The following is a 26,162-nucleotide window of genomic DNA, read 5'->3' on the forward strand; positions in this document are numbered from 1 at the left end:
CCTTGCTCAGCCTGAATACAGGGGAAGGTATTTGGCCTTATGGCAGCTTGATAAGCCATGCTTTGCTGATGCCCATGGGAGGCCTGTCCCTTCCTGAGCAATTATGGAGGAGGGATGGATTGGGGGGGGGTGTAGAGGGGAGGAGGGGGAGTGAGTGAGAGGAGAGGAGGCTGTAGTCAGAATGTAAAATAAATAAATTAATTAAAAAAAGTAACCAGCTAGCTAAGACAAAAGTCACACTGGCTGTGTGTTTACAGCCCTGTGCCCTGTGGCATGTCTTCTCTCTGCTCTCATAGGTAACAAAGAGCTGGCCTGTGGTAAACATGATGCTGTGATCTCAAAAATTTAAAAGGGCAGAACTCCTGTGAAGTATTCTTACCCTGAAAAATAAAAACACAAGCAGGTTGAAGATACAGCTAACCAACGGAGTACTTGCCCAGCATGTACCAGGCCCAATGCCACCTCCAGCACCAAAAGAAAAAAAAAAATGATGCAAAGGACCTCTGGGAGCCTTGGGCAGATTCGGGTTATTACTTGATAGTGGTGATGGCATCACACATCTGACTCAGATTATATACCTTACATGTGTATAGACTTTTGGTATAGGAGCTGATCTTCTAGGCCACTCTGTACAACAGCCTTCTGTGTTGATTATCACGTTTGCATAAATGATTCCCTAGTAAGGAAATCAAATAATTGTTTTTGACAGTGCCTGTGTATAAGTCAGTCTAGCCTCAGCCTCAAACTCACTGTCTCCCAGCTTCTGCCTCTTAATTATGGAGAGTACAGGCATGAGTCATCATCTCTGACAGAAGTCAATGTCTCTATGTTTAGGAGACGTCACGTGAGTAAACCATTACTCACTGTGGCTGTTTTTTTGATACTTGTAAGTTCTCTTTCAGCATGGCCTGGCTGCTCTCGGCAGCTGCTTTCCATGCAGAAACCCAGTACACTCATTTATGTGTACTACTTAATTCCCAGGCAGCTAGTATCCCTAACAAGGGCCTAACTGGAGTTTTAATTCCAGAGTTACTTCAAAAACAGTATTCTCAAAGGGGAACTAAGAATTTATTGTTCCAAGGGTAACAGTTTCTGTTTGGAAGGGTGACAAGGATGTGGAGGTAGATGACAGTGATGGTTGTACAGGTGAATGGCCCATCACTGATCTGTACAGGTGAATGGTCAAAATGGCAAATTTTGTCATGTACTTTTTTCCATCCATTAAAAAAATATGTACTGCAGTGGGCTGGTCTTTCTGAATGCTGTGAACACGTGTTGCTACTATTGGTTAATAAAGAAGCTGTTTTGGCCTATGGTAAGGCAGGATAAGAGCCAGGTGGGAAATTCGAGAGAGATACAGGGAGAAAGAAGGCAGAGTTGGAGGAGACACCAACTCGCCACCCAAGGAGCAACAATATGCCAGCAGACCGGTAACACTATGGCCACATGGCAATATATAGATTAATAGAAATGGGTTAATTTAAGATGAAAGAAGCCTGAGCCATAGACCAAACAGTTTGTAATTAATATAAGCTTCTGTGTGTTTACTGGGGACCAAGCGGCTGTGGGACACAGGAAAACTTCCAGCTACAATGTACAATCTATGTAAAATAACTCTAAAATCTACTGGTAACCAGCTATAGTTTTCCCAAACAAACTGTTATTTTAATTTATAATTTTAAAAAATTGCTATATTTTTGTGCATATATGATGTGTGTATGGGCATATGTGTCATCATATGTGTGTGGAGGTTGGAGAACTTTGTGGAGTTGGTTCTCTTTTTATCTTCCTATGGGTTCTGAGGAACTGAGCTCAGACGGGCAGACTTACATGGTCAGTACCAGCACTCCCTGTGCATCTCAGTAGTCCTAAGGTATCGTCTGACATGGAAATTTACATTTTCTATGAACTCCATGAAACATCCCATCAGCCAACAGGAATCTCCTTTCTCCACTGTCCCTTGCCCCTCTGTTTACTGAGTGAAGGTGATTCCCTTTCCACACCTGGATGCCTCTGGCTTTTCCTCACCTGTCTCAGGGTGTCCATCTTTAGCATGTCCACAGAGAGAAGACTTTTTCTCTGCTGTAGTACAGTGAGGGCTGGCCACCTTCCAAACTTAATCTATCTTCCAAGGACTCTTTCTAGACTTTTATTTATCTTACCATGTGATGACTTGAATTTTATGACTCCTAAATGAGGTTTATGATTAATAAATACAACTCCATGACAAAGCTTTAAACCCACCTGTGATGATGTCTGAGTTGAGGCTTATTACACAGGGCTAGGATGTCAGCAACTCTGGGTATCTCCATGCCCTCTGCTGTCAGACTCAACATATTCCTTGCTTATTGGGGTTCAAAAGCGGCCACATCACGGCTGTCTTTTCTTAAATGGTATGGAAAAGAGAGTCTCTCTAACCTTCAAGTAAATAGCCCACTCTTATAACGCGTGTAGAAAGTTCTTTCTCCTTGCAGCAACTACACATACTGATAATGAACTGACTCACCCTCTGGGCCACTGGGCAGGCCAGAGGCAGGACCAGCACACCTGCCATGTGACCCATCCTTATGACTCTGCCCGGTGCTCGTGACAATGTGGGGCATGAGGGTGGGTTGTACCAGCGTAGTTGTTTGAGCATCTCTGGGAGAGACGACTGATTAGTGTATACCAGAGTGCTCACCTCAGAAGCAAGTCAGGGAGATGATAAACCTTTGACATAGCTGAAGAGAGAAGCTCAGACTGAAGCGCCTCCTCTTAGCTCCCTCCCTCTGGAAGCATAAACTCCTAGCTCCACTTTTTGAAATTTGTATCATGGAAACTTCCAGAAAGCAGAGAAGTGGTGTTAAGATTTCCATACACTCAACCACAGCTTCAACAACTACCAACACTCCATCCACCTTATTGTATCCATCCATGCTCTTTTTTTATTTTAGAGAAAATTTTGATAATGTTATTTTTTACCCCTAAGCACCCTTCCCTTTTTTAGGATTACCAAACAACAAATATCCAGTGTTTATTACCAGAAAATCAACAATGTTATTTTTAATACAGTTGGGGTACAGGATATTTAATTACAGCAGGGCAATGATTCCAGTTAAATTAAAATCCTTTATTTTTCCAAATATAAAATTACTGAATTAAGGTCTTCAAAGAAAATATAACATGGTGAAAATTTTAAATTATCCCAACTTACCACAGGATTCAGGGTTTACCAATCACATACTCCACCATTTTGGCAAAAGGATGAAAATTTTAAACAGTTTATAAACCTAATATATAGCAAAGACTGTATACATCTCCATATTGCACTTCTTATGTACAAGAATAAAACAGTAAAGTCCAATGTGTTTGCATATACTGAGAACAGCACAGATGGCCCACAATGAACAGTGTGGAAGTGGATGTATTAAAACGTAGAAATGTGACAGGCGTGTGAACACAGCAAGGAGGCTGTATTAACAAACTGTATGTACACTGGGTTTTAGGTTTTAGCGTAGTGTTTGTTAGTACAGGCCTTTGGTTCTACGCGGCTCGACTTGGCTTAGGCTCACATACAGCTTCTTAAGCTCTCATGTTTTCAACACAAGGCATGAATATAAAGGCTCTATGTCTCCTTGTTCACTAGTACAAAAGTTACAATAGTCAATTCCCTTCAGTCATCAAAAACTAGACACAAAAATAGTTCTTGTACTCAACCTGAATGTGCCACAGGAAAACAATATTTTCCAGATTTTTTCCGCTTAGTTCCCAGCCTCAGCTTCAGTGCTTGCTGTGTCTGCTAAAAATGTCCTATGATGGCTTCCTGTTCTCCTTTAGGCCATTTAATACTATGCTGTAAAAAGAATAAAACTGAACGACAGCTTAAGAGTGTCCACCACATACCCCTGTTAAGACATGAGGAAAACTAAATATTGCCAGTGAGATTTAAAAAAATATGTGCACCTTCCCCCAACTCCTATAAATCTGCTACTAAATATCACAGTCCAGACTCCCTCTCGGTCGGGTTCCCCATGGCTTCTTCCTGTGCTTGGCCACACCAGTGATTAGCTCTGGAAGTCATCCTGAGTTTGCACATGACAAAGCATGTCCCTACACATGGTTCGTGAGGTAAAATCACACAACCGAGGATGAGCTGGTCAACCCTTGAACCACTGTGCTCGTGGGTGTCCCACTGATGGCGTTGAAGATGTGCAGGGAGTTTGGTAGGACGCTTGTCTTCTCCTCCAGGGGGCAAATCTTGAGGCACAGAAAGACAAGATAATCAAAGTGCAATGCTCTGGCAGCCAGCCATTCAGTGCTGAGGTAACACACACAGCTCACATCCAGCTGTCATTCTGCATAACGGTGCATACAGCCAGGCTTGGGCTTTGCCAGTTTGCATAGATGGTTTTAGCTTATCTAATAAATGGCCACCTTCACATTGGGATTGTGAGGAGAACGTCAGAAAGAATGTGCTTTGTTTCCTTTACAAGTTAAGGAATAGGAGCCTTCTAGACTTGCCAGATCTTAGGTAACTTGTGGTCTACCTTCCAACTCCATTGAGACATGAACTAGTTTTGACCCTTGGGAAAAAACCTCTGTAAGTGAATTTGGATTATCTGCATTTCTTTCCTATCTCCTTTTATCAGGTCTTACAGACTTAAGTGCCTCTTCATGGCAAATAAGAACAGAAAAGGATCTGGGTGTAGGATTCCTCTCTAGCTTCGTAGAGGCTTAGAAGATCCATGCAGAGAATCCTCTGGAACACCAAAGCCACCATGCCAGGTCACAGTTCTTTCTATGCATGGGTTCAAAAGGGTTTAGTCTTCACAGATGCTCAGACAATGGGAAAATTAAGGGACAGTACGCAGCAAACCACTGCAGTCACTATGTGCTCAATCTAGGAGCTTAATCGAGTCAGCTCATAACTCTCTCTACTTCTGTCCTTCCTGGTCCTGAATGCTGGCGCCCATCCACCAGGGATCTGGAGGTTCCAAGGGAAAGAGCACAAGTTTTCTCCAACAGTTTGTTCCCATGAGCCCCCCCTCCTTTGTGCTTAATTATTCACACATTAATGATATAATCGTTTCACTTTTTTCCCCCTACTTTTAAAATGTTCGGAAGAGAATTGCTTTCCACTGTACATGCACTATCCAAAGCCCACAGTTGCCCAAACTCGGTTAGAACCTATGTGACAGCTTATCAGAAAAATAAAATTAAAAAATGGTATTACCATCCCATCTGAGCATGTGCAGCATGGAGGAGGGAAAAAAAAAAACAAGAAGGACATTAAAGTTCAAATGATCAAGTCAGCTCTCCACAGCACAGACCGCACAGCCCTAACTAAAACTTCTGCCACATGACCCTCAGGGCTCAGGAGACATTGCAGAAGAGGGGAAACAGTCTAAGTGCCAGAAGATGAGGGTTTCTGCTGCAGGATGGCGTCTTCTGTGCATGAAAGGGGAGGTGCACCCAAATCTCAACAAAGTGGCTGCCTAAGCAAGACCTGAGAAATGACACCACCAACCGACATTCTGATGTGGATGGGGGTCGGCGGGGTCGGGTGGGCGGGGGAGGTCTACAAGATCCCATTCTTAGATGGACAGCTGCAGGTAGTTAACCGCCTCTGAGAAAGAGAGACTCCCTCTTCTCCAGGGATGAGCCCGATAGGTTTTCCAAGCCCAGCCCAGGCAGTCAGCCCTAAACACACACACACACACCACATGGACTCTGCAGGTCGGATTTACAAATCTCTATGTATGTATGTAACAATAATAATTAAAGAATAAGAGACCATGAATTTGGAAAAGTGTGTGTGTGTGTGTGTGTGTGTGTGTGTGTGTGTGTGTGTGTGTGAGAGAGAGAGAGAGAGAGAGAGAGAGAGAGAGAGAGAGATTGCTGAGTTGTAACTATAGTAGTCATGTATGAAATTCTCAAAAAATAGAAATTTCCAGTTATCATATGATAAGGTAGGTGACAAGGAGTCTAAGCTCCCATCCTGCAAACTAGAGACAAAAACACAGGAGACAGACAGGGTGAGATCCAGGAGCTAATGTGATGGGAACAGTGACTTGGATTAATGAGCACATTGCCCTTGGACATTTGCTTGACACATGCAGGGACCACATGGAGAATTCACATGGGAAGAACAGAAAACTCAAGGATCATGGAGGAAGGAGCCATGTGTGACCTCCTGGGGTGCCTAGGACAGCTGGAACGATTCCACTTTTCTATTTTTTTAATGACAAAAGACTTCTAAGGCAACAGCTAATAGCACCAGTCTTGCCAGCCCTGTTCCATCGGGGAAAGTGGAAAGCATGAATGTGGTTTCTCTGCCTTCCTCACTGCAGGCAGTGCAAAGTTTAGGAGACCCGGAGAAGAATGCTGCCCTCTCTGATAGTGTTAGATGCCAAATGGCTGGGTACTCACTGCTTGTTTCTCTAAATAATCCGGGGTTCATGTAGCAGGGGTATGGCATGTTACATTTTTCTTCAGAAATTATAATTCCAGCATACTGGAAGGCTTAACTTACTATTAGGAGTATTTCAGACCCCAACAAATGCATTTCTCACCAGTTGCCCAAGTCAGCTTGGTACTTACCTGTTCACGCATGATGTCAGAAAGCTCCTTGGCCATTTCCCTGTAGTTGGCCTTCATCTCTTCCTGGTACTCCAGCTGGTCTTCTTTAATGAGTCGTTCGTTTACTGCTAGGGCTTGTCCACAAGCCTCCACAAATTGCCTGAGTGAGGGGAGAGGGGAGAAGGGGGACGTTGGCCCGGCTGAAAGTACCCTCCTGAACCACAGTGGTGCAGTGGTTTTGTTCTGTAGCACCCTTAAATGTCCATTGTTAAGTGTGGGGTTCTTGGAGGTGGTACCCGGTGGGAAGTCTTTAGGTTGTTAGTGACATGCCTATGAAGGTTGTTGTGGGACTCAGGACCCTTCCTCATTCTTTGGCTTCCTGGTTACCATGGTGTCTTTACTGCCCACCCCTCACCGCAGGCCCCAAACAATATCAAACACCGTGAGCCCAAGTCATCCTTTTCTGTTTATAAGCGAATCATCTCAGTTGTGTTATAGTAACAGAAAGCTGACCATCACAGAGAGAGGAATGAGTTCTGTGAGAAAGCTGAGCACCACAGAGGGATGAACGATTCCTGTGAAGAGAAACTTTCAGTGTACTCTACCTGAAAACTTCCTTTAGCAGCTTCACCTTGTTGTCAGGGTATCTCTTTGTGTTGGTATCATCGAGGAAGGCCCGGGCATATGCTAGTGGACCAGCGTTGACCTGGGGAAAGAACAAAGGCTTGATTGGAAGAAAAATGACCACTACCATTTCTGAGTCAGTCATGATTCCCGACTTCTAGTACATAAAGGCCAAGAAAAAAAAATCATAACTGAGTTACATCATATACACTGTTTGATTCCATCATGTTAGCCATCCTTCATTTTATGTGAGAGGGAACCAGGGGAGGGAATGTAAAGACTTGCTCAGGTTTGAGCAACCAACATGCAAACCACCAGAGCCCAGGTCTCCAAACCCATGTCAAAGTTCTTTCGAACAGGATTTTAGACACTGGAATTTTTGTTACATTGTATTGAACAAGTCAACATGGTAAATTCAGTGAGAATTGAAAACACACAGAAGTGTTCTTGTGTGTGCATGTATGAGTGAGTGAGTGTGTGTGTGTGTGTGTGTGTGTGTGTGTGTGTGTGTGTGTGTGTATACGCACCAGAGGTCAGCATCATCAGAGCTCTATCCCTTTTTACATTATCACTATTATTACTACTACTCCGAGGCAGATTCTCTCACTGACCCTGTGGCCCACTGATTAGGCTAGGTCTCCCAGCCTTCTTGTCTCTGCCTCCTCAGAGCTGGGATTATAGGTGTGGGTCTGCCTATCTGACCTCAGCTTGTACAGCAAGCACTTCCCAGCTCCTACAGCCACTGAAACTAAAATGAAACATTGTCAACTCATTGGATTGTACAGGCAGCCACTGGCCAACTGTCTTGCTGACTTAGCTGAGTTGTGCTGGAAACCAAAGATTAGGAACATTCTGCAATGCGGTGAGTGGCTCAGAATACTACCAACTCCCAAACAGCCAACTAGAGTTCTCTGTATGTCACCACACAATATAGGGGCGAGGAGGGAGGTTAGATCCTGGGATGTGGGCTTAGGACACAAGTGGGGAGAGCTGTCAGTGTGGGACACTGACCCTTCATGTGTGGGGCTGCAGCACCTCAGAATTGAGCCTGGTGATTTCATGGCAGCTATGGGAAGAGAGGGGGACAGAGGCCAGTGTCAGCGTGGGGCCTCAGCGATGGACAGCTAGCTTTCCCGTGGTGACCGAATGCGGTGGCTGTGTGGGAATGGAGTTTATGTGAAGACAGCACAGGGACTGCCTGATATTTAACAAGACACCCAATTTTAAACAGACACAAAGAAGACAGCTGCTGATACTATGTGAGACATACTACAGGAAGATGGTGAGAAGCCATGGCCCAGGAAGCCTCTGGGGGACAGAGCTGCTGGAACACCCAAAGGAAATGAGAGCTAACTTCCTTTGGTCTCGACTTTGTTATCCAGGCGGGCACCAGCAGGAACATCATGTCTTCATTTGATCATGGGGTTCATTGCTGTGTAAGATGGTTGGCCATTTCTATAAAAACTTGTAGGTCACTGTCAAACAGCATGTTTTACCGTTTAGACAGCTCAACCTGTCAGGCCCCACTCCTCTGCTGGCCTTTTGATAGAGGGTCCCCATTCCCAGGTCAAGTTATTGACTAACATTTTTAGCTACAGAAGATGGGACCTCTGGCGCTGCTGTACGGTCATGTTGCTGGAATGTGGATATTCCCTTTCTAAACTACTTTGGCATTTACACTTTTTAGGACATGAGGGAGATGAGTAGAAATATTTAAAAATACTTCTGTGGTCAATGACATTTGGTAAAATATTTGCTCAAAACTCATGATTCTTTACATGTGCATCTGGTGAAACAGACAAAAACCGATTTCAGCAAACAGTTGCGGACACAGAACTTACACAGTAGAACTTCCGAATAGGCTTCGTAGACACACTACACTTGGACCAGAGGACAAGGAACAGCTAAGTACTTGCATTCCGTAGTGCGTATAAAGCTGGTCACTGCAGGGCGGTGACTTAAGATCTGCCTGTTACCTAGCTAACTATTTGAGATAACTTAAAAAAAATTATCTTAAGTATATAGCTTGATAAATCTTCACGAACAACGTATGCATTAATGTGTATCTAGATCGAAGATGATCTCCCAATAAACAGCACACAACACTTAGAAAGGGGAAACGTAATTTTTTTTTTTTTTTTTTGAGAGAGTCTCAGGTAGCCCAAAGCAGCTTTAAACTTGTTATGAAACTAAGGATAACTGAATTTCTGATCCTCCTGCCTTGGCCTTCAGAGTGCTGGATTATTAGGCATGGCTTCACGTGGCCAGTTTATGCAGCAAGGGATCAAATCCAGGGCTCCTTGCATGCTAGGTAGACCTCTGCAGCCCTTTTCCTTGTTTTTATTCTTTTGAGACAGGGTCTTATCATGTAGTACAGGCTGGCCTCAAAGTCACAGCAGTGAATCTGCAAGTGTCTGGGCCTCAGCCACTTGTGCTGGGATTAGAGAGGCATGGACCGCCAAGTCTTGCTGGGGAAAGTGTCTGCACCCCTCTCCTCTGCCAAATACAAAACAGGTCCAGCTGGACGGCAGGTCTGAGTGTGAATAGTGAACAGTGAAGGAATCTTACAGAGGACCAGATTTCTTTCTTTCAGCTGAGACAGTAAGACCTGTGCTAGGTATGAGGCCCAGGCTTGCCTAGCACTGGCTACATAGCCCAGGTTAGTCTTAGCTGATTGTACTGCCTTAGCCTCTCCAGTGCTGAGATTACAGGGGTCACCATAGGTATGTCTGTAAAAGAACAACAAAACCCCATACAAAACAAAACTTTCCTGTCAAAATCCCAACAATATGATCGCCTAAACCAAGACCTGAAAAATGACACACTGACAGGTCAGCATGAAGGGGAATGTCACAAGGCCCCACCCCTAGATGAAGAGCTACAGGCACCTGGTGACTGTTGAGAAAGGAAGAATCAGCCTTTTCCAGAGACAAGACCCTGACAGGTTATCTAATCCCAACACGTCAGGCCTAAACACACTACACACAGGCAACACTAAATGGACTCAGCAGCTTGTGCATGTGCGTGCGTGCGTGCGTGCGTGCGTGCGTGCGCGCGCGCGCGTGTGTGTGTGTGTGTGTGTGTGTGTGTGTGTGTGTGTGTGTAATAATTTAGACCTTAGAGATCATGAATTTGAGGAAGAATGAGGGGGCACGGGAAGGGTTGGAGGGGGAAATGATGTAAATACAGTACTCATATACAAAATTCTCAAAAATAAATGACTTTTAAAACATGTTACCAGTAAAATTAACTCGATTGGGCTGCCCTAAAATGAAGACCTTGTTTTGTTAACCAAAATTTAAAAAAAAAAAAAAAAGGAGAAAGTGAAACTCAAGGTACTTTTTCAGACACAATTTCATGGTAACTAGAAACCAACAGTTTTATAGGAAAGCCTACTACTACTGGCTTTCTTGGGCTTGAGGAGCGTTCTCCAAGTCACTGAAAAATCAGTGTGCCGTGACGAGTGAGCTGTCTCTAGCAGACAGCTTAGTGAAGCTACCATCTTGTAGGCAGGATTGGGGGCAGTTAAGCCTACCGCTCCCTCCGATAATGGAAGATAAGACACCTCGGACAATGGGAACTAGGCTTGCCAGGCAGGTGAGAAAACCCTGCTGGGGTGAAGGGAATGCAGTTTACAAGCTGGGGGACCCCTCTGCCCACAGGGTGGGTTCTGCAGCTCACCTGAACGCTCACGCTGCCCTGGAGCTTGAGCTGCAGTTTAATCATGTCCACTTCAGCCGAGGCGCACAGCTGGCGGAGCTCGGCCACCTTCCTGCTCATTTCGTCAATGGCCACCTCGATGGGGTTCAGGTCAGTGTGGTGCTGGTACATGACAGGGATCCGCTTCTTCACATAGGGGAAGCAGTGGATTGCTGTGGAGGAACGGGGCTGGGTTACTCCACAGTCTGAGGTCGATGCTGAGGGAAAGTCACTCATGCCCATCATACAGCTAAGAAACTCAGAACTTGCCAATGTCACTCTCTTCCTTTTTAATACTGTATGCTTAAGATTTTATTTATTTCAATTTTATATGCATGAATGCTTTGCTTTCATGTATATCTGTGCGTGTGTGTTTTGCCCACGGAGGCCAGATCCTCTGAAATTGGGAGTTACGGGTGTTATGAGCTACCATATGGGTGCTAGGAACCAAACTCAGGACCTCTGCAAGACGTCTTAACCCTCCAGTCCTAATGATGTGTGTAAGGACAGGTCATAGCATAAGGTAAACGGAGCTGGTTCCTTCTTATCCCTTTACATGAAAAGTGTGTCTTTGGAAAAAAGCTCTTTCATATTCCTTGCTTACTTTTTTATTTTATTTATAAGTGTCCTAACACTCCTTGGAAGTTCTGAGATTCAAATGAGTGGGTTCTAGATGGCTTCTAAAACACACACACACAAGACTAAACAGTTTTGAGATATTATTATACAGCAGTTCAAGTAAAAAAAAAAATAGTGCCATAGGATATCTTTGAGAACTTTCCTCTGGATGGAGAACACCTTTGAATCACATGACAAATTTGTCTAAACCTAAGATATCAGTGAAAAACAAACAAAAGCATCCCAAGCAAAGCATTTCATGAACCTGAAATCCACAAATGACGAGAACTACTGTGCCAATGGTCAAGGAGTTCTGAAACTACCAGTGGTAAGAAAAACGAAAATATTTACTATTTCTCACATTTTCCAAGACAATTCCTGACCACATCAACACCAAACAGCACAACAATGGGTGAGGAAAAAACTGCGGGGCTGGAGAGCTGGCTCAGTGACAAACACTTGTTGACCATGTAAGTGACCCCAGCACCAGTTCCCAGTGCCTGCCTATGCGGCAGCTCACAACCACCTGCGATTTCAGTTCCAGGGGATCTGGCACCCTCTTCTGACCTCCCTAGACACCAGGCATGCACATGGTGCACATGTACACAAGCAGGCAAAGTATTCATATATATAAAACAAAATAAATAAGTCTAAAAACAGCTTTGTGTAGCTATTAGGCACTAGTTCAAGTGGTTAGCATTTCTATCTTCCTGCAGGAACACCAGTGCTGCGGGATGGTCTTTCTATATATATGCTGTGAATATGCACTGCTACCATTGGGTAACAAAGAAGCTGCTTTGCCTATGGCAAGACAGGTTATAGCCAGGTGGAAAATCCAAGCAGAGATACAGGGGGAAGAAAGGTGGAGCCCGGGAGACGCTAATAGACTGGTAATGCCATGGCCATGTGCCAATACACAGATTAACAGAAATGGGTTAATTTAAGATGAAAGAGCTAGCTAGCAAGAAGCCTGAGCCATAGACCAGACAGTCTGTAACTAATATTAAGCCTCTGACTGGTTATTTGGGTACCGGCAGGCAGGAAAGATTTATCTGGCTATACACCTGTAATATTTTCTTTTGCAACTAGATATGTACACATGACTTTCAGAGTTTATTTTTTAACTGTGTGTGTGAAAGTGCATGTACCACGTGACCTGTATGGGCCTCTGTGCACATGGGGAGGGCAGGGTACAACTCTTGGGAGTCAGTTCTCTCCTGTCATCTTGTGGATCCAGGGGTCTAACTCAGGCCATCAAGCCTGCACACAAACACTTCTCACGAAACTATCTTCCAGGCCCTTATCTTATTTTTGTTTTTGTGTGACAGGGTCTCACCACCTAGCACTGGCTGTCCTAGAACTCACAACATAGATGAGGCTGTCCTTGGCCTCATGAGTGCCGGGATCTAAGGCGTGTTCCTCCATGGCTGGCCCCTTATTTTATTTTCTAACTAGCAAAAGATGACAGAAGTTAAGTTTGAGTTCTCTAGTAAATGACCAGGGACAGTTTAATCAGATGTCCATCAGTGACTGGACAAAGCTGGAGACAGAGGTGTTCCCCATGGTCACATTCCATTTTCAGAATTTTTTTGTTAGTCTGGGGATCCTATCAGGAATTCCTTTTGTGTCCGTGTGGGCGCAGCAGCTTGTGAGCCATGACAGCGGGGCTGCTCAGTCTTCTTTGCACAGAGGCTGCTTCTTCAGCTAAGAACTGAGCATTGCTACGACTGCAGGGAAGGGGTGTTCTGACCACAGCTACCCTTGCATTTACTGGTGCACCACACAAAGGAATTCCACTCTCAGCTGTACGGAAAATGCATCACAAGTCATGGAGTGTCCCAGCATCTGGGACAGTCTTGGTGAGGTGGCACCACTTCTTCAGAGAGAAAGCCAACTCCAAGGGTGGTGTGTGAGGTGTCCATGACTCACACTGGTCCTACTCAGTGTTAAGTCCTGACCAACTATCACTTCTTAGATGGGAACTAGACTTCACAGGCAGGCATAATGGTACTTCTCAGAGAAAGCTCCAGGTCTGTGCCAGGCCCCAGAGGTGGCAGTGCCCTGGTATTCTTGCCTGTTTCACCCCATCTCCTCTGCCTCAGACAACCCAGCTGCAGCCACACCAGTCCTTTTATCTCCAGAGTGCCCAGACACAGACATGGCCACCCCTCATCTCCTTCATGTCTTGACTCAAACGTCACATCCTCAGTGAGCTTTACCCCATCCTCCCCTCCCCAAAGCCCCACATTCCCAACCTCCTTGCCATCTATCAGCATGTATGACATGCGCTAACACCCACGCTGACTCTTGTCTTCTCTTGCTGAGATGTGAGTGGCACACGGCACAGACCTCATTTTGGGGGACATGCCTCTCTGAAGCTTGCATTACTGTCCAAAGGACTACACAAGAGAACAAAGTGGCCCCACAAGGTGGAAAATCAGGTATGTACTGGAACAAGCCACATATAGTAATTACACATGGCCCAGTGCCCTGATGTGTGGCCCTTAGGGAAGACACAGAACACATGTATCAACTGTACAGCAGGGTGAAGAGAAGGTGGGCAGCAGATGTCTCCAATCTGAGTGGAGTGGGGGCGACAGCTGGGGGATCTGGGAACAGCAGCTGGGGGAAAAAAGGAAAGGCAGGTCTAGAAACTTCCACCCAGGAAGCTGGGGACAGGGGCAGCTGTGAAGTTTTCTCAGATGATTGATCACAGAAGGCAGGGAAGGCCAGGGCTCCTTTGCCACTTGCAAGGCCAAAGGTTAGGCTTGCAGCGATACAGTGGAAGGAGCAGAAGCCTATCAACTGGAGGAAACACTCTAGCTCAAAGGCAGTGTGTTTCTTGAAAGGTTGCCACGCACTCACACACTTTCAGTGGCTTACTCTGCTGGGTTACTATCCCTCCACACTTCCTGGTCTTTCACGGCAAGCCCTGCACCTGGTTTTAGTGTGCTCTGTCACACTGTGGTCCCTTTTGCTCATCATCAAGCCTAAGGTAAAGAGTCCAATGGCAGGTGAGATCCAGCCACCCAAACACACTCTTTCCCTCCTGTCTATACTTTACAGGATTTATCACGAGGAGACGAAGGTACAGGGAGGTTTAGCCATCTCCCCACGTTCACACAGGGAATGTGGTGGCCGGGTTTGTAGGAGCCCCAGGCCAGGAACGTGTTTTATCAGCCCTAAAGGTGTGGTAAGTGGCAGAACCACCAGGGCCTGTGTCTGCTGTGCCTCCCTATGCAGCCAGTTACTCTTTGTCCTCTGATTTGGTGATAGAGAGCTAAGCCCACATTCTTTATCTAATCTAAAATGGTTCTGTAACAAATGTGAACTGTAACCCGGAAGAATATGTGCCCAAGGAGAACACCTTGTTATGAATCCAATCAGTACACCACCTCAACAAAAATTCACGATAAAAATAAACACCCAGCTCAGCAGTGAGCTCCGAGTATGCGCCAGAATCTCCCAGAGTGCTTGCTGGGCACAGGGCTTGGGTGCCCTCCCTAGTTTCTTATTCAGCAGATTTCAGGGGTGTGGAGTGGGTAGAGCCTGGGAATCTGCAGCTCAAATTCCCAAGGGTGGCTGACCTTGGTGGCTCCACAAAGAACTCTGATAGATGCTGATTTAAGAACTCCACAGTGAGGTTGTTATCAGTGTGGAGATCAGACTGTAACTGGTAACCACGAGAAGATCTGTCATCTAAGAGACAGTTTTCCTCCTCAGTAAGAACCTGCCACTCAGGTGTGCATTAGAGAAAGAGCAAGTTTGCTAAGAGAGAGGGAGCTCACGGTTGTGGGGGCAACGTGGATTATGTATTCCATATTTTCCTAAAAGGAGTGGTGAAATTTTATACACGTAAGCTACTGTGTTTTACAACCCTTGTCTCATTTCTCCCACAGAAACTACTAAAAAATCTGCTGTATTATGCTGTTTTGAGTTTATTTTTCATTTTATTTTTACTTGGTGTGTGCACGTGTGTCTCTAGGTGAGTGTATGAGCACGTCTGTGCCTGAGGAGGCCAGAAGAGGGTGTCAGACCCTGCAGAAGGGGGTTACGTGGCCTGCTGTGATGCTGGGAACTGGGCCTTAGGGAAGAGCAGTAAGCATTCTCAACTGCTGAGCCACTTCTCTGGCCCCACACCCTGAGCTTACTTATTACTTTTTAGGATTTATTTACTTTTATGTGTTGTGGGTCTTTTGTCTGCATGTATGTCTGTGCACCTTCATGCATGCCTGGTGCCCAAGAAAGCCAGAAGTGGGTGTCAAATCCCCTTGGTCCCTTGGGACTGGAGTTACAGATGTTTGTAAGTCACCATGTGAAGGCTGGGAATGGAACCCAGGCCTTGGGGAAGAACAGAAAGTGCTGTTAACCACCTAGCCATCTTCCCGGAGCCTTCCTCTGGGGAGAGCCGCATCCGCCTGGCGGGAGGAAGGCGTACCTGTCAGGATGGTCAGTCGCTTGCATTGCTCCTCCACCCCGCCCTGCCTCTTCCCCGTCTGGGTGAAAGGCATCTCAAACATGAAGCGCCGGATATTGTGACATCTCTCAAACTCTGTCTTCCTCTCTTGTAACTCCTTTTCATCAAAGAACGGGGTCACGTGGGTCACTTGGATGTAAGCAAACTTGGAATCCAGGTCCTTTGGGTTAACCTTTAAATCAATAAGCAACACTGAAGTCAGGCACTCTCTTAGGAAGGTTGGAAAAAATAGTAAAAAAACCTACATACCTACCACCAAGATCGTCACTACTACCATCTTGTTGTATTTGTTTCAAGAAGATATGTATACACATATATGTAAATATGCACACACAAATGTGTGGAGACAGTTTTTAAATTGTTTTTTCAGGTTACCATACACAACAGTTGCGGGTTTCATCACAGCATCTTCACCCATGTGTCAATACACCTTTCTATCAGACTTTTATAAATACACCCATGTATGTATACACACATCACCACATGCACATTTCAAAGTAAACAGTACACATCATGACAAACCACCTAGTTTTTCCTAAAAATGAGAACATTTTACTCTATAAACACAATGCACTATAACAATTCTATTCAAGACATCTAATTCCCTCAAAAGTATCCAGACTGACAGAGTCTAACAACCACCACACTTCACATTTAAGTGTCTGTTTGTCTGTCCCTCACTCCCTCTCTCCTTCCTTCCAGCCCTCCTCTCCTTCCAGAAGAGTCTCATGTAGCCCAGTGTGGCTTTGAACCCAGGATCCTCCTTTGTCTGCTTCATAAGTAATGAGATTATAGAGGAAGTACCCCACCAAGCTTGTCTCTTTGCTCTTGATTAATCTAGAATTCCTCATTATGTCTTTTCCATGACACTGAGTTCTTTGAGGAAACTTGCTCGGGTCCACCCCCTTCCTGCCTTAGTCTGGATTTCTCCATTTTAATTTTTCTTTGTTTTAAAACTACTTTTGTGTATGTGGCTAGAAAAGAAGTTTATTTTGAGAATAAAGATCAAATGTCAGGCCCTAAAATATTATTAATCGGTTGTCAGAGCAAACGAGATGCCAACAGATGAATTCATTTAAGACAAGTGCAGATTAACCTAATTTACAATTAACCCCTAAGTTTCCTTTCTGATTAATGCAGCACATGAATGCTTTTGCAACCAAACTGTGAACTGGTGGTCCTCTGGTGTCTGACACGTGATGGGAAATGAAACAGGCATGTTCCACAGGGAGACAAAAGCTGATTTACACTGGCGAGGCAAATCAATTTTGCACATTCTAATTGTATTTAATGTGGAGCAGTAAAATGACCACAGAAGAAACGGCTTGCAGAGCGGTTGCGGCAAGCAAAGATGGGTCATGGTTCTGCGGAGGCACTTAAAAAAAGGTAGAAAAAGTTAGCACGAGAGTGCCTAGCGTAGAAGGTAAAAACAAAACAAACAAACAAACATCCCAAATCCACAGAACTTTCCTGGGTTTGGAAAAAGCCACTTGGACGATCATAACTGTACTTCTTAGGCGTGTGTGTGTGTGTGTGTGTGTGTGTGTGTGTGTGCGTGTGTGTGTGTGCGTGTGTGTCTGTGTGTGTGCGCGTGCGTGCGTGTGTGTATGTGCGTGCATGTGTGCGTGCGTGCATGCCTGTGTGTGTGTGTGTGTGTGTGTGTGTATGGTCCGCAGGGGCACATGTGCCATGGCACATACATGTAGAGGTCAGCAAACAACTCTCAGGAGTTGGGTCTCTCCAGCCACCTTGTAGAATCTGGGAATTGAACTCTGGGGAAGCTCCTCTACCCACTGAGCCTCTTGCTGGCCTGACAATCATATAATTGCATTTGAATCAATTAAAGCCACTTTCGTTGGCAAAACCGAGTCAAAGGCAGTAAGGCTGGTGCTGCCTGCCTGGTTCTGGGTGTACCTCCCTAGCCTTCCTGTTTGGACAGGCAGCAGGAACAGGACACTGATCCGGGAGGAGGGTTCTGTAACTCAGTGGCTCCATGGGGCCACACTGTAAATGGGGAAGGAGAAGAATTGGAAGCCTGGAGGAGAGGCTGAATGTGGAAGCTGCTTCTGCATATACAGGGCTGTTTCCTAGAAGAAGCCCATCTGGGCAAGCAGCTTGTTCTGTTGGGAAGGTGGGTATTCTTGTCTTTCTGCAGCTTCTAGTAAAACACACTGTTTCCTTTCCCTTAGGTAATTTGCTTAAAATGACATCAAGTATTAAACCACAGGGGCTCAGGAGACAGGAGCAGGTAAGAGGTTTCAGTGAGTGTCTGAAGACTGGATTGTGGAGGTGTGTCCCTGGTCTTGGTGGTGTGCTAACCTAGGACTCCACAGGTGCGGTATCAGAAATCAGCACATCCCAGAGAAGCCCAGAGGACCAACTTGGGACCCTAGGTTTGAGAGGGGAACAGCAGAGCAAGTCCTGTGGCTGCCAACTGAGTTCTCTTCTCTGGTCCTTTCACTACAACAGAGCACCAACCTCCAGAGAAACTGGCCTGGAAACATCCCATAGTCTACTAGTCCAGCCCAAGTACAGAGGGGTGAGGAGGCCGGAGGCTGCAGACACAGGAGGGAATGTCCTGTCCTCTGCCTCGGCCAGGGTCCAGCTGAAGTCAGCTGGTCCCTGCTGCTTTCCCCGTCCTTTGATAGCTTCTTGGTCATCTGGGCACGAGAATGGAGAGAAATAAGGCTCTCAGGGAGCAGATGCTAGACTCCGGGCCCTTCAGCAGAGGACTCAGGAATAAAAAGGGTTACAGATTTCCCCCAGCTGGTATCCTTAGAAAGAAGCAGAGCTCTTCACTGCCAGGGAGATGAGGCACACACTGTGTTTTGTTTCTGTTGGTTCTATCGAGACAGGTTTCTCTGTGTAGCCCAGGCTGTCCTGGAACTCGCTCTGCAGACCAGGCTGGCCTCGAACTCACAGAGATCTGACTGCCTCTGCTTCCTAAGTGCTGGGATTGTTTTTGTTTCATTCATTCATTCATTCATTTATTTATAATAAAAAATATGGAACACTTCACGAATTTGCGTGTCATGCTTGCACAGGGGCCATGCTAATCTTCTCTGTATCGTTCCAATTTTAGTCTATGTGTTGCCTTTTTTTTTAAAGATAGGGAGGGTCTGGTGACATAGATCGGCTGGCCTTGAACTCATCCTTCCTATCTACTCCTCCCCACTGCTGAGAGTCCAGGTGGCTATCACATCTGTCACATCTGGCAGCAGAGCCCCCTACTCCACCCTTTAGTTCAAACCAGAACATCTTTAAAATGTGAAGAACAAGGGACACCTTTGGGAAGTGGAGGGACACCCAGCTTCCCCAACATCTTCTGAGCAGGGTGGGATACACAAACACTTAGGACAGCTGTGTGGGCTTGGGAAGGGTCCTAATGAGAATCAGGAGGAGAGCCACTCCAAAGAAAGCAGGTCTCATTCCTCAGTGACGTCTGAGTTTCACTCACTGGGGTGCAGATGCCAGGCTAAGAAAAGGTGCAGTGAGGGACAGAACCCTGGAGCCACCGGGACAGACTTCAGCTGAGCCCTGCGTAAGTCAATTATGCAGTAAAAGAGGACACTTTTGTTTCTGGGCTTTTCTTTTTGGAGACAAGGTCTCATTACTTAGCTTAGGCTGGTGTGTAAGCTGCGATCCTCCTGCCTCAGCCTCCAGAGTTCTAGGAATACAGCCATGTGCCCCCATCCCAGCTAACTGGAGATACTTCACCAATGCAATGAAGAGTTCCTCAATGTTAAGCACGTCATGAAAAGCTCAGACAGGTAATTACAAGGGGCAGAAAACACGCCTGTCACTCAAGGACGACTCTCCTTACCTCCACTTCGCTTTTCACATTTGTGAGTACATACTCTATATACCCAATCACAGAAAATTTAAAATCGCTAGGACACTTATCAGACAGTAGTCATACCTTGCCAGAATCCTGTATCATTTTGACATTTTCAGAACCAAATTTATCTGAGTAAAGTTTAAGGAGTCTCTGAGAAATTTCCGACAGAGGCGTGAGTTTTGGTTCTTTGTAGATATACTCTTTCCCATCTTCATCTTCAAAGAAACCCTACGAGCAACAGCACAATTAGAGGTGTCCTGCGTGTGCCCAAGGCTGACCACAACCGTGAAAACAGGAACAACCACCAAAAGCAATGGGAGAAAAAAAAAGGTTCCAAAATAAACCCCACTGAAACAGGCAGGAAGGGTCTAATGCGGAGTCAAGGTGTAAAGACAGGAAAACACAAAAGTCAAGTTTATGCAAGTCATTAAGTGTGTGAAATGAAAGAGCTGGGGCCTGAGACAGCACTCTCTCCGAGAAGTGTAATGGGAGTCAAGCCTGTTTCACATTCCCAGGAGGTAGGACACACGGACAAATGGCCAGCATGACACTCCAGACATACGTCAGGGCTGGAGTAGGTCAAGCAAGAAGGACAAAGTTTGAGCGAATTCGGCTGTGCTCTACTGCTGAGAAGAACACTGAAGGTCAATGGCACAGCATTAGGAAATGCTTCCATGAAAACCAGCTGAGACGGCGTAGCACCAATCACATGTGCCCACAGGTTTAAAATGGTACGGGAAGTGAAAAAGGTTGAACATTAAAATGTCCAGACGGGGGTTAATATTGGAAATTAATGTTCAAAAAGTTTCTTATCTGAAGTAAGAGGAGATAAAATGGTATAAAAACAATATATGGGGGAAAACCAGGCTGACATGAGACAGACAAATGAAAAACCCACATCAAACGGGGAGCTCAGAGGCAGGCACTTCCCTGATGGTACTTGCTTTAGAAGCATTTACGGGAATTACCTCCACATCTGTTTCACTGTCTGTAAACTGGTATTGCTATAGTTATAAAAGACAATAACAGAATAAATGGAAGGTTATAAAGCGCTCAGAGAAAAATCACACACCATAAATAAATGGATGATAATCTATTCCATTTAATAATGTTAGAGCCTGAAGGTTAAAACTTGTTTAAATAACCCCCCTCTGACAGGGTTGCCCAAGTATTACAATGATAACTATACTTGCTCAGATAGTATCTAAAAGACAGACACACAGGCACAAAGGAGGTCTTAATTTCGGTTTAAAACATGCAATATAGATGTGTAAGGGAACTGATGATTTCTGTAAATGGAATAAAATGTTAATTTTCTTTTTGGAGTTTGAAATGACTAGACAATATACATACAAGACTTGAAACTTGAAAGTCACATGGAAGAATGAGATGACACTAAGAATGCCTTATGGAGGAAGAACTTACCGCTGCCTTAAGAAAGTAATAAAGGAAAGACAGGAAGAATGAAAAAAAGTAGAGAGTTACTACAGAAGAAGGTAAGAACCATACTACATATGACAAATTCATCACATTAGCATTTACAGAATGGAAAATCCCCAAGACATCACTTTAACAGAAGGAAGATAAAAAGACTCAGAACAGCCTACAGAATGGCCTGGAAGCTTACCTGTCCAAAGAAGGCCACTCGGAAGTAGGTCCCCAGGAGCCTGCGGCCGGAGTGCATGACCTCTGTCACTTTGCTGTAGGCTCGGTGCAGCGTGTCATACAGATGGGCTAGTCTCTGAAAATCAGAAGACAACACATTTCTTCCTATTTGCAAGTAGCAGAATAAAATTTAAAATAATAAATGTGATGATGTACCTGCAAATACCTTAACTTTGAGTAGAAAAAAAAGCCACTGTATGTTTGTGTGTGTGAAGAGGTAGGAGGTGTGCATGTGTGTGTGCATGCATGCACAAGCCCAGAGGACAAGCTTGGGTGGCGTTATTCTGGCCTTGTCTACCTTTTGTTTTTAAAGATATGGTCTCTCATTGGCTCAGAACTCATCAAGCAGGCTGTGCTGGGTGGCCAGTGACCTCTAGGCATTCACTTGACTGTCTCTCCAGCCCCATGATCCTAAGCATGTGTCACCACACCTGACTTTTTAAAATGTATGTCCTGGGTATTGAGTTCAGGTCCTAGGGCTTTTAAGGCAGGCACTTTACGGACTGGCCTATATTGCTTCAGTCCCAAGGACATATTTGACTGTAACTCACAGTGATGATCTCTGGATTGCAGCCTTTTATATCTAAAACGGGTGCTATGGGCACCTACTGTAGTCTATTTCCAAACTGACATGAAACGGTGGAGAAAATCCTCTGCTGTCACGCAGGCTCTGCTCTTCAAACTGCATTTGATTTGCCGGGGCAATGGCCAACTTCTGAACCCTGGAAGTGGAAGGGCCACTGTTCCCCAAGGCAGGAGAAGCAAGGAAGAGTTTTGAGGAAAGAGCCCCTGGAAACCATACAACGCTGTTTAGTGAAACTCTTCCAAAGTTCAGCGGTGGGATGGGACCTCACAAAACAGGGGGGTGTCTGCAAAGGCGGGGCCTGGGATGGGAATATCCGATAATCTGTAGAAGGTGACCTTTGATGTAATGTGGGAAATCAGAGACCACCAGGCATCACTGGACCAAGGCCTGCTGGCTCTCTCTGCATGAGGTCTGGGGCATGTCAAACTGAAGAGACAGTGAGATACCTCGAAATCCCTCCGCTTTTCATAGATGGGGATGATAAGCTTATAGATGTCAGCAATCAGCTCGTAACGCTCGGCCTTCCAAAGTCCATCTGCACACTGCTCCAGCAGCTCCATCAGTACATCCTGATCAAAGAGGAAGGGCGGGGCCAGGAGAGATTAAGAAGACTCTGTCATCGCATCCCTCGGGGAACATGCAGACCAAAGACTGATTGCAGTGGAATTTTCAAGACACAATTCTTGAGCACTAACTCCATGACTGTGACAACTCACTGCCAAGTCCCTTAAGGGGCTATTTCCCCCCAAATCATGTTACATGCAAAAACTAAAAAGGTACAACGGCTGGGCTGAGAGAAGGCCCAGCAGTTAAGAACACTGGCTGCTCTTGTAAAGGCCCCAGATTTGGTTCTCAGCACTCACAAGTGTCTGTAACTCCAGCTCTAGGGATTCTGCTGCCTTCTTGTGGGCACTACATACATGTGATACATATATATACACATAGACAAAACACTCAGATACATATATTTTTTAAAAAAAGTATAGAAAATTGACAATGGTAGACTCCCACAAGCTCTGAGCTCTTGCTTATTAGCTCTCCTCTTAGAAGCGTAACTTAGAAATTTCTTTTCTTTCTGATGAACAAACACATACTGACAATGTGGAGACACGGAGCATGACTAAGCATGACTTCAACTAATCGTCTTGACATTCTCAGGGATGGTGTGTGGTGGGACCCTTTCCTCCTCCTTCTGGCAATTTCTTCCTATAGAAGCTTGCACAGTCCTCTGCTTTCGGCAGAGCTCTTGGACTTGGGAAGGAACACTGTCTAATCATCATGAACCTTTCTTAGCCATAGCCGCTGGTTCATCATGGTGCCATGATGGGTCAAGTTTAAGGCTCACAGCTTGGAATGCTAGGATGGGAATGGCAGATAGAAGAGAGGCAGCATGGAGCTGATTGGGGCTAGCATTCATCTCCTGGCCGTGGAAAGGACCGAAGAGTCCACCCAACGGTCTGAATTACTGATAGCTTTGTAGGCTTGGACTTAATGAGGTGAACTTATTTGTCTCATCTCTAATACTGGAAGGCAGCCTCTGTCTTATTTTTTTATATTGTTATTGTTTGGAGACGGCTCACGTATCCCTGGCTGGGCTCACCTGGTTTATATGGTGTGGAAGATTGAACACAGCGTTTTACACAGCCAGGCAAGCACTCTACCAACGGAGCCACAGGCCCAACCCCATGTGCTCCCCACGGAACCTTGGTTTTTATTAGTTCTTCTAGAATTTCACGTGTTTTCCATTTTTAGGCTAATGTTAATTACAGGTTCAATGTCCTCGGTTTATAGAGCCAAAGAAAATATCATTTTAAAGCAATCAGCCTGTCAGACGATACTGTCTAATCAAGCCTGTTTAACTCACGTTATATTTATGACGCATACTTCATAAATTTGTCATTTGTGTGACTGAACTCTGAACCAGTGCTTATAAAAAGGTCTGATAGTCGCCCCAGGCTTTATCGTAGCTCCCATTAAAGCCAGATGCACACAGTAACCACCACAACAGCTGCAAAGAACCCGGAGAACTTTCCAGAACCATCCCTTCTCTGCACTTACATTATAAAGACGTCTATCTTGCTTTCATTTCTAGTCTATTCTAACGGACAGTCCAGCACACTAAACATGCTATTTCTTCGTGTTCCTCTGCTCATTAAAAAGCTAAGAGAGAAAGCATAAAAATACAGCTTGTATAATTTCACAGTCACACAGGCACGTGCTCACGTCATTGTAAAATAAACAGAATGAATCTCAGTTCTTACCCTCACTGGTATTTGGGCAGGTCAGTTAGAACTGATCCCTCGCCCCCATGCTGTGCAATCTGGAAATTGTGTGTGTTAATTCAGTTAAATCAGCTTCTCACATTTGAGTCATTACTTTCTAGTTGATATTAATTTTGCTTAAAAAAATTATTTCTACCAGGGTACATACTATTCCATGGTACCTGATACACACAGTCAGTAAGCAAGTGGTTCTTAGAAGCAGGTTTGTATTTTTCTCAGTGAGTTAGCAATACTGGGTGTCAGTAACACTCCTCTGTGTGGAGAGGTGTTGATGAGCTCCATCAAAGCCTTATATTTCTCAAAAATCTCAGATCCCGGACAAATGGCTAACTGAGGTGTCCACAAACATATCAAAGTGGACACTGGCCCCCAGGTTCTCCCTGCACCCCTCAGCCTCTACCTGTCACATGGCCCTCTTTGCTGTACCCCGCCTTCTACTCCAAACTTCTCCAGCCCAGGGGCTGCACTGCCCTTCCCCAGCTGCCCCTACATAGTCCAGCCATTTTGGCTATGCTAGACTCTTGGCCCAGGCTGCCCCTTGGTCAGAAGCTCCTCTCCCCTCCCTCCCTCCCGACACGGCTCAAGGCTGTGTCCACTCTGGACTCTCCTTGATGTCCCTGCCTCTGGCTCTGCTCTCCCAGTTACCAACAATAAACTTCCTCCTCCACCACACCCGGGAGCAGTCACGTTCTTTCCTTTTGCTTGCTTTCTTTTTCCGCGCACTAACCACCAGTGGTATTTCCCAAGCACTTGCTTCCCGGTGCTGCTGCAGAACCACAGAGGCAGCTGAAGGAGCTCAGGGAAGCCCAGTTTCTCAAGAAGATGGCAATGTTGTAGTCAAGTATTTTGATTATGTCAACAACATGAAACTTTATTTTCAAACTATTCTACAGTGTAACCATTTGGTCCCTTGTATTCTAACTTCCAGGTTTACCACAAATGTAAATTTTTTTTTATGTGAAAAAGTATAGTTGGTTTTACTAGTTGCCATGGTCACGCCACGAGCAGATATCTAATAATGGCACCCTATTTACTGTGGATCAGTTAAACAAACAGTAGATAACTTTAATTCTACACCTTAGCAATTATAGCACAATAAAAATCTGAAGTAAATTATTTGTTTGTTTCTGTCAGGTCCAAAGGAAACTCCAATTACCCAAAGTCCAAAAGGCAGTCCATAGATCCAGAAATGGGTTCAGCCTGGACTGAGGAGGTCTGGCAGTTAGATAAAAGCCGGCATTCCTCAGGAACTGGTGAAGCCAATCCCCCTTTACCAAAAGGAGTTATTTCCCTTACCTCTGGCAGCAGGTACAGATGGCTGCCGCAGGTGCACATCACAAGTAGTTGTTACACATTTCGGAGTCCACACTAGCATCCTAGCCTGTCTCCCCTCCCCAGGCTTTCCTCCTTCCAGATACCCACTTCTGCCTGGGATAAGGGCAGGCAAGGTCTTCCCTCTGCCCACGGCTACTCTCACTACATTCTCTAAAGTACCCTCCAGCTGTGCTCACTCCCACCTCCTCCCACACTCTCACGAGGATGCCTCCTGCTGTCTGCACTATTCCCTCACACTTCTCCAGCCCTGGCCATGCCCAGTCTACTTCTTTCTCTCTGCTCTGGACTTCTCCTTCGCACACTGTGGAGTGGTCATGCTGGCAGTTCCTTTACTGCACCTTCTGGAACACGGTTTTGAGACAGGAACTCATACAGTCCCAGTGCTGTGGAATATTAGTTGAAGATGCATTACATTTATGCTGTGGAATATTTGTTTAATGATGCAAAGATGTGCTGCAGTCTTTTATGTTGCATTTGTTT

At 45.3% G+C, this 26,162-nt stretch overlaps 1 protein-coding gene and 1 non-coding gene across 25 annotated transcripts in view; both read right to left on the minus strand.

The window, feature by feature from the left end:
• Positions 1-3,000: 3,000 nt before the first annotated feature.
• The window catches only part of Dock9 (dedicator of cytokinesis 9), a 273,772-nt gene continuing 250,610 nt past the window's right edge, over positions 3,001-26,162 (minus strand). For 8 of the 24 annotated variants that reach the window (XM_036199735.1, XM_036199728.1, XM_036199717.1 and 5 more), the window contains 8 exons: positions 22,512-22,634; positions 21,442-21,555; positions 19,896-20,042; positions 15,938-16,148; positions 10,864-11,054; positions 7,164-7,264; positions 6,580-6,718; positions 3,001-4,236 (listed from right to left, as the gene is read on the minus strand). In XM_036199735.1, coding sequence (XP_036055628.1) covers positions 4,114-4,236; positions 6,580-6,718; positions 7,164-7,264; positions 10,864-11,054; positions 15,938-16,148; positions 19,896-20,042; positions 21,442-21,555; positions 22,512-22,634 — 1,149 coding nt within the window. In that variant the 3' untranslated portion in view covers positions 3,001-4,113. Of the gene's footprint in view, positions 4,964-5,212; positions 5,221-6,579; positions 6,719-7,163; positions 7,265-10,863; positions 11,055-15,937; positions 16,149-19,895; positions 20,043-20,782; positions 20,819-21,239; positions 21,246-21,441; positions 21,556-22,511; positions 22,635-26,162 lie in introns of all 24 variants that reach the window. The other 16 variants (XM_036199716.1, XM_036199715.1, XM_036199730.1 and 13 more) reach the window with 5 other exon arrangements.
• Positions 18,976-19,086, minus strand: LOC118591716. The gene has a single exon (XR_004946005.1). It is a non-coding gene; the product is annotated as a U6 spliceosomal RNA (small nuclear RNA).

The sequence above is a fragment of the Onychomys torridus genome, chromosome 9, assembly GCF_903995425.1.
Source record: "Onychomys torridus chromosome 9, mOncTor1.1, whole genome shotgun sequence".
Lineage (NCBI taxonomy): Eukaryota > Metazoa > Chordata > Mammalia > Rodentia > Cricetidae > Onychomys > Onychomys torridus.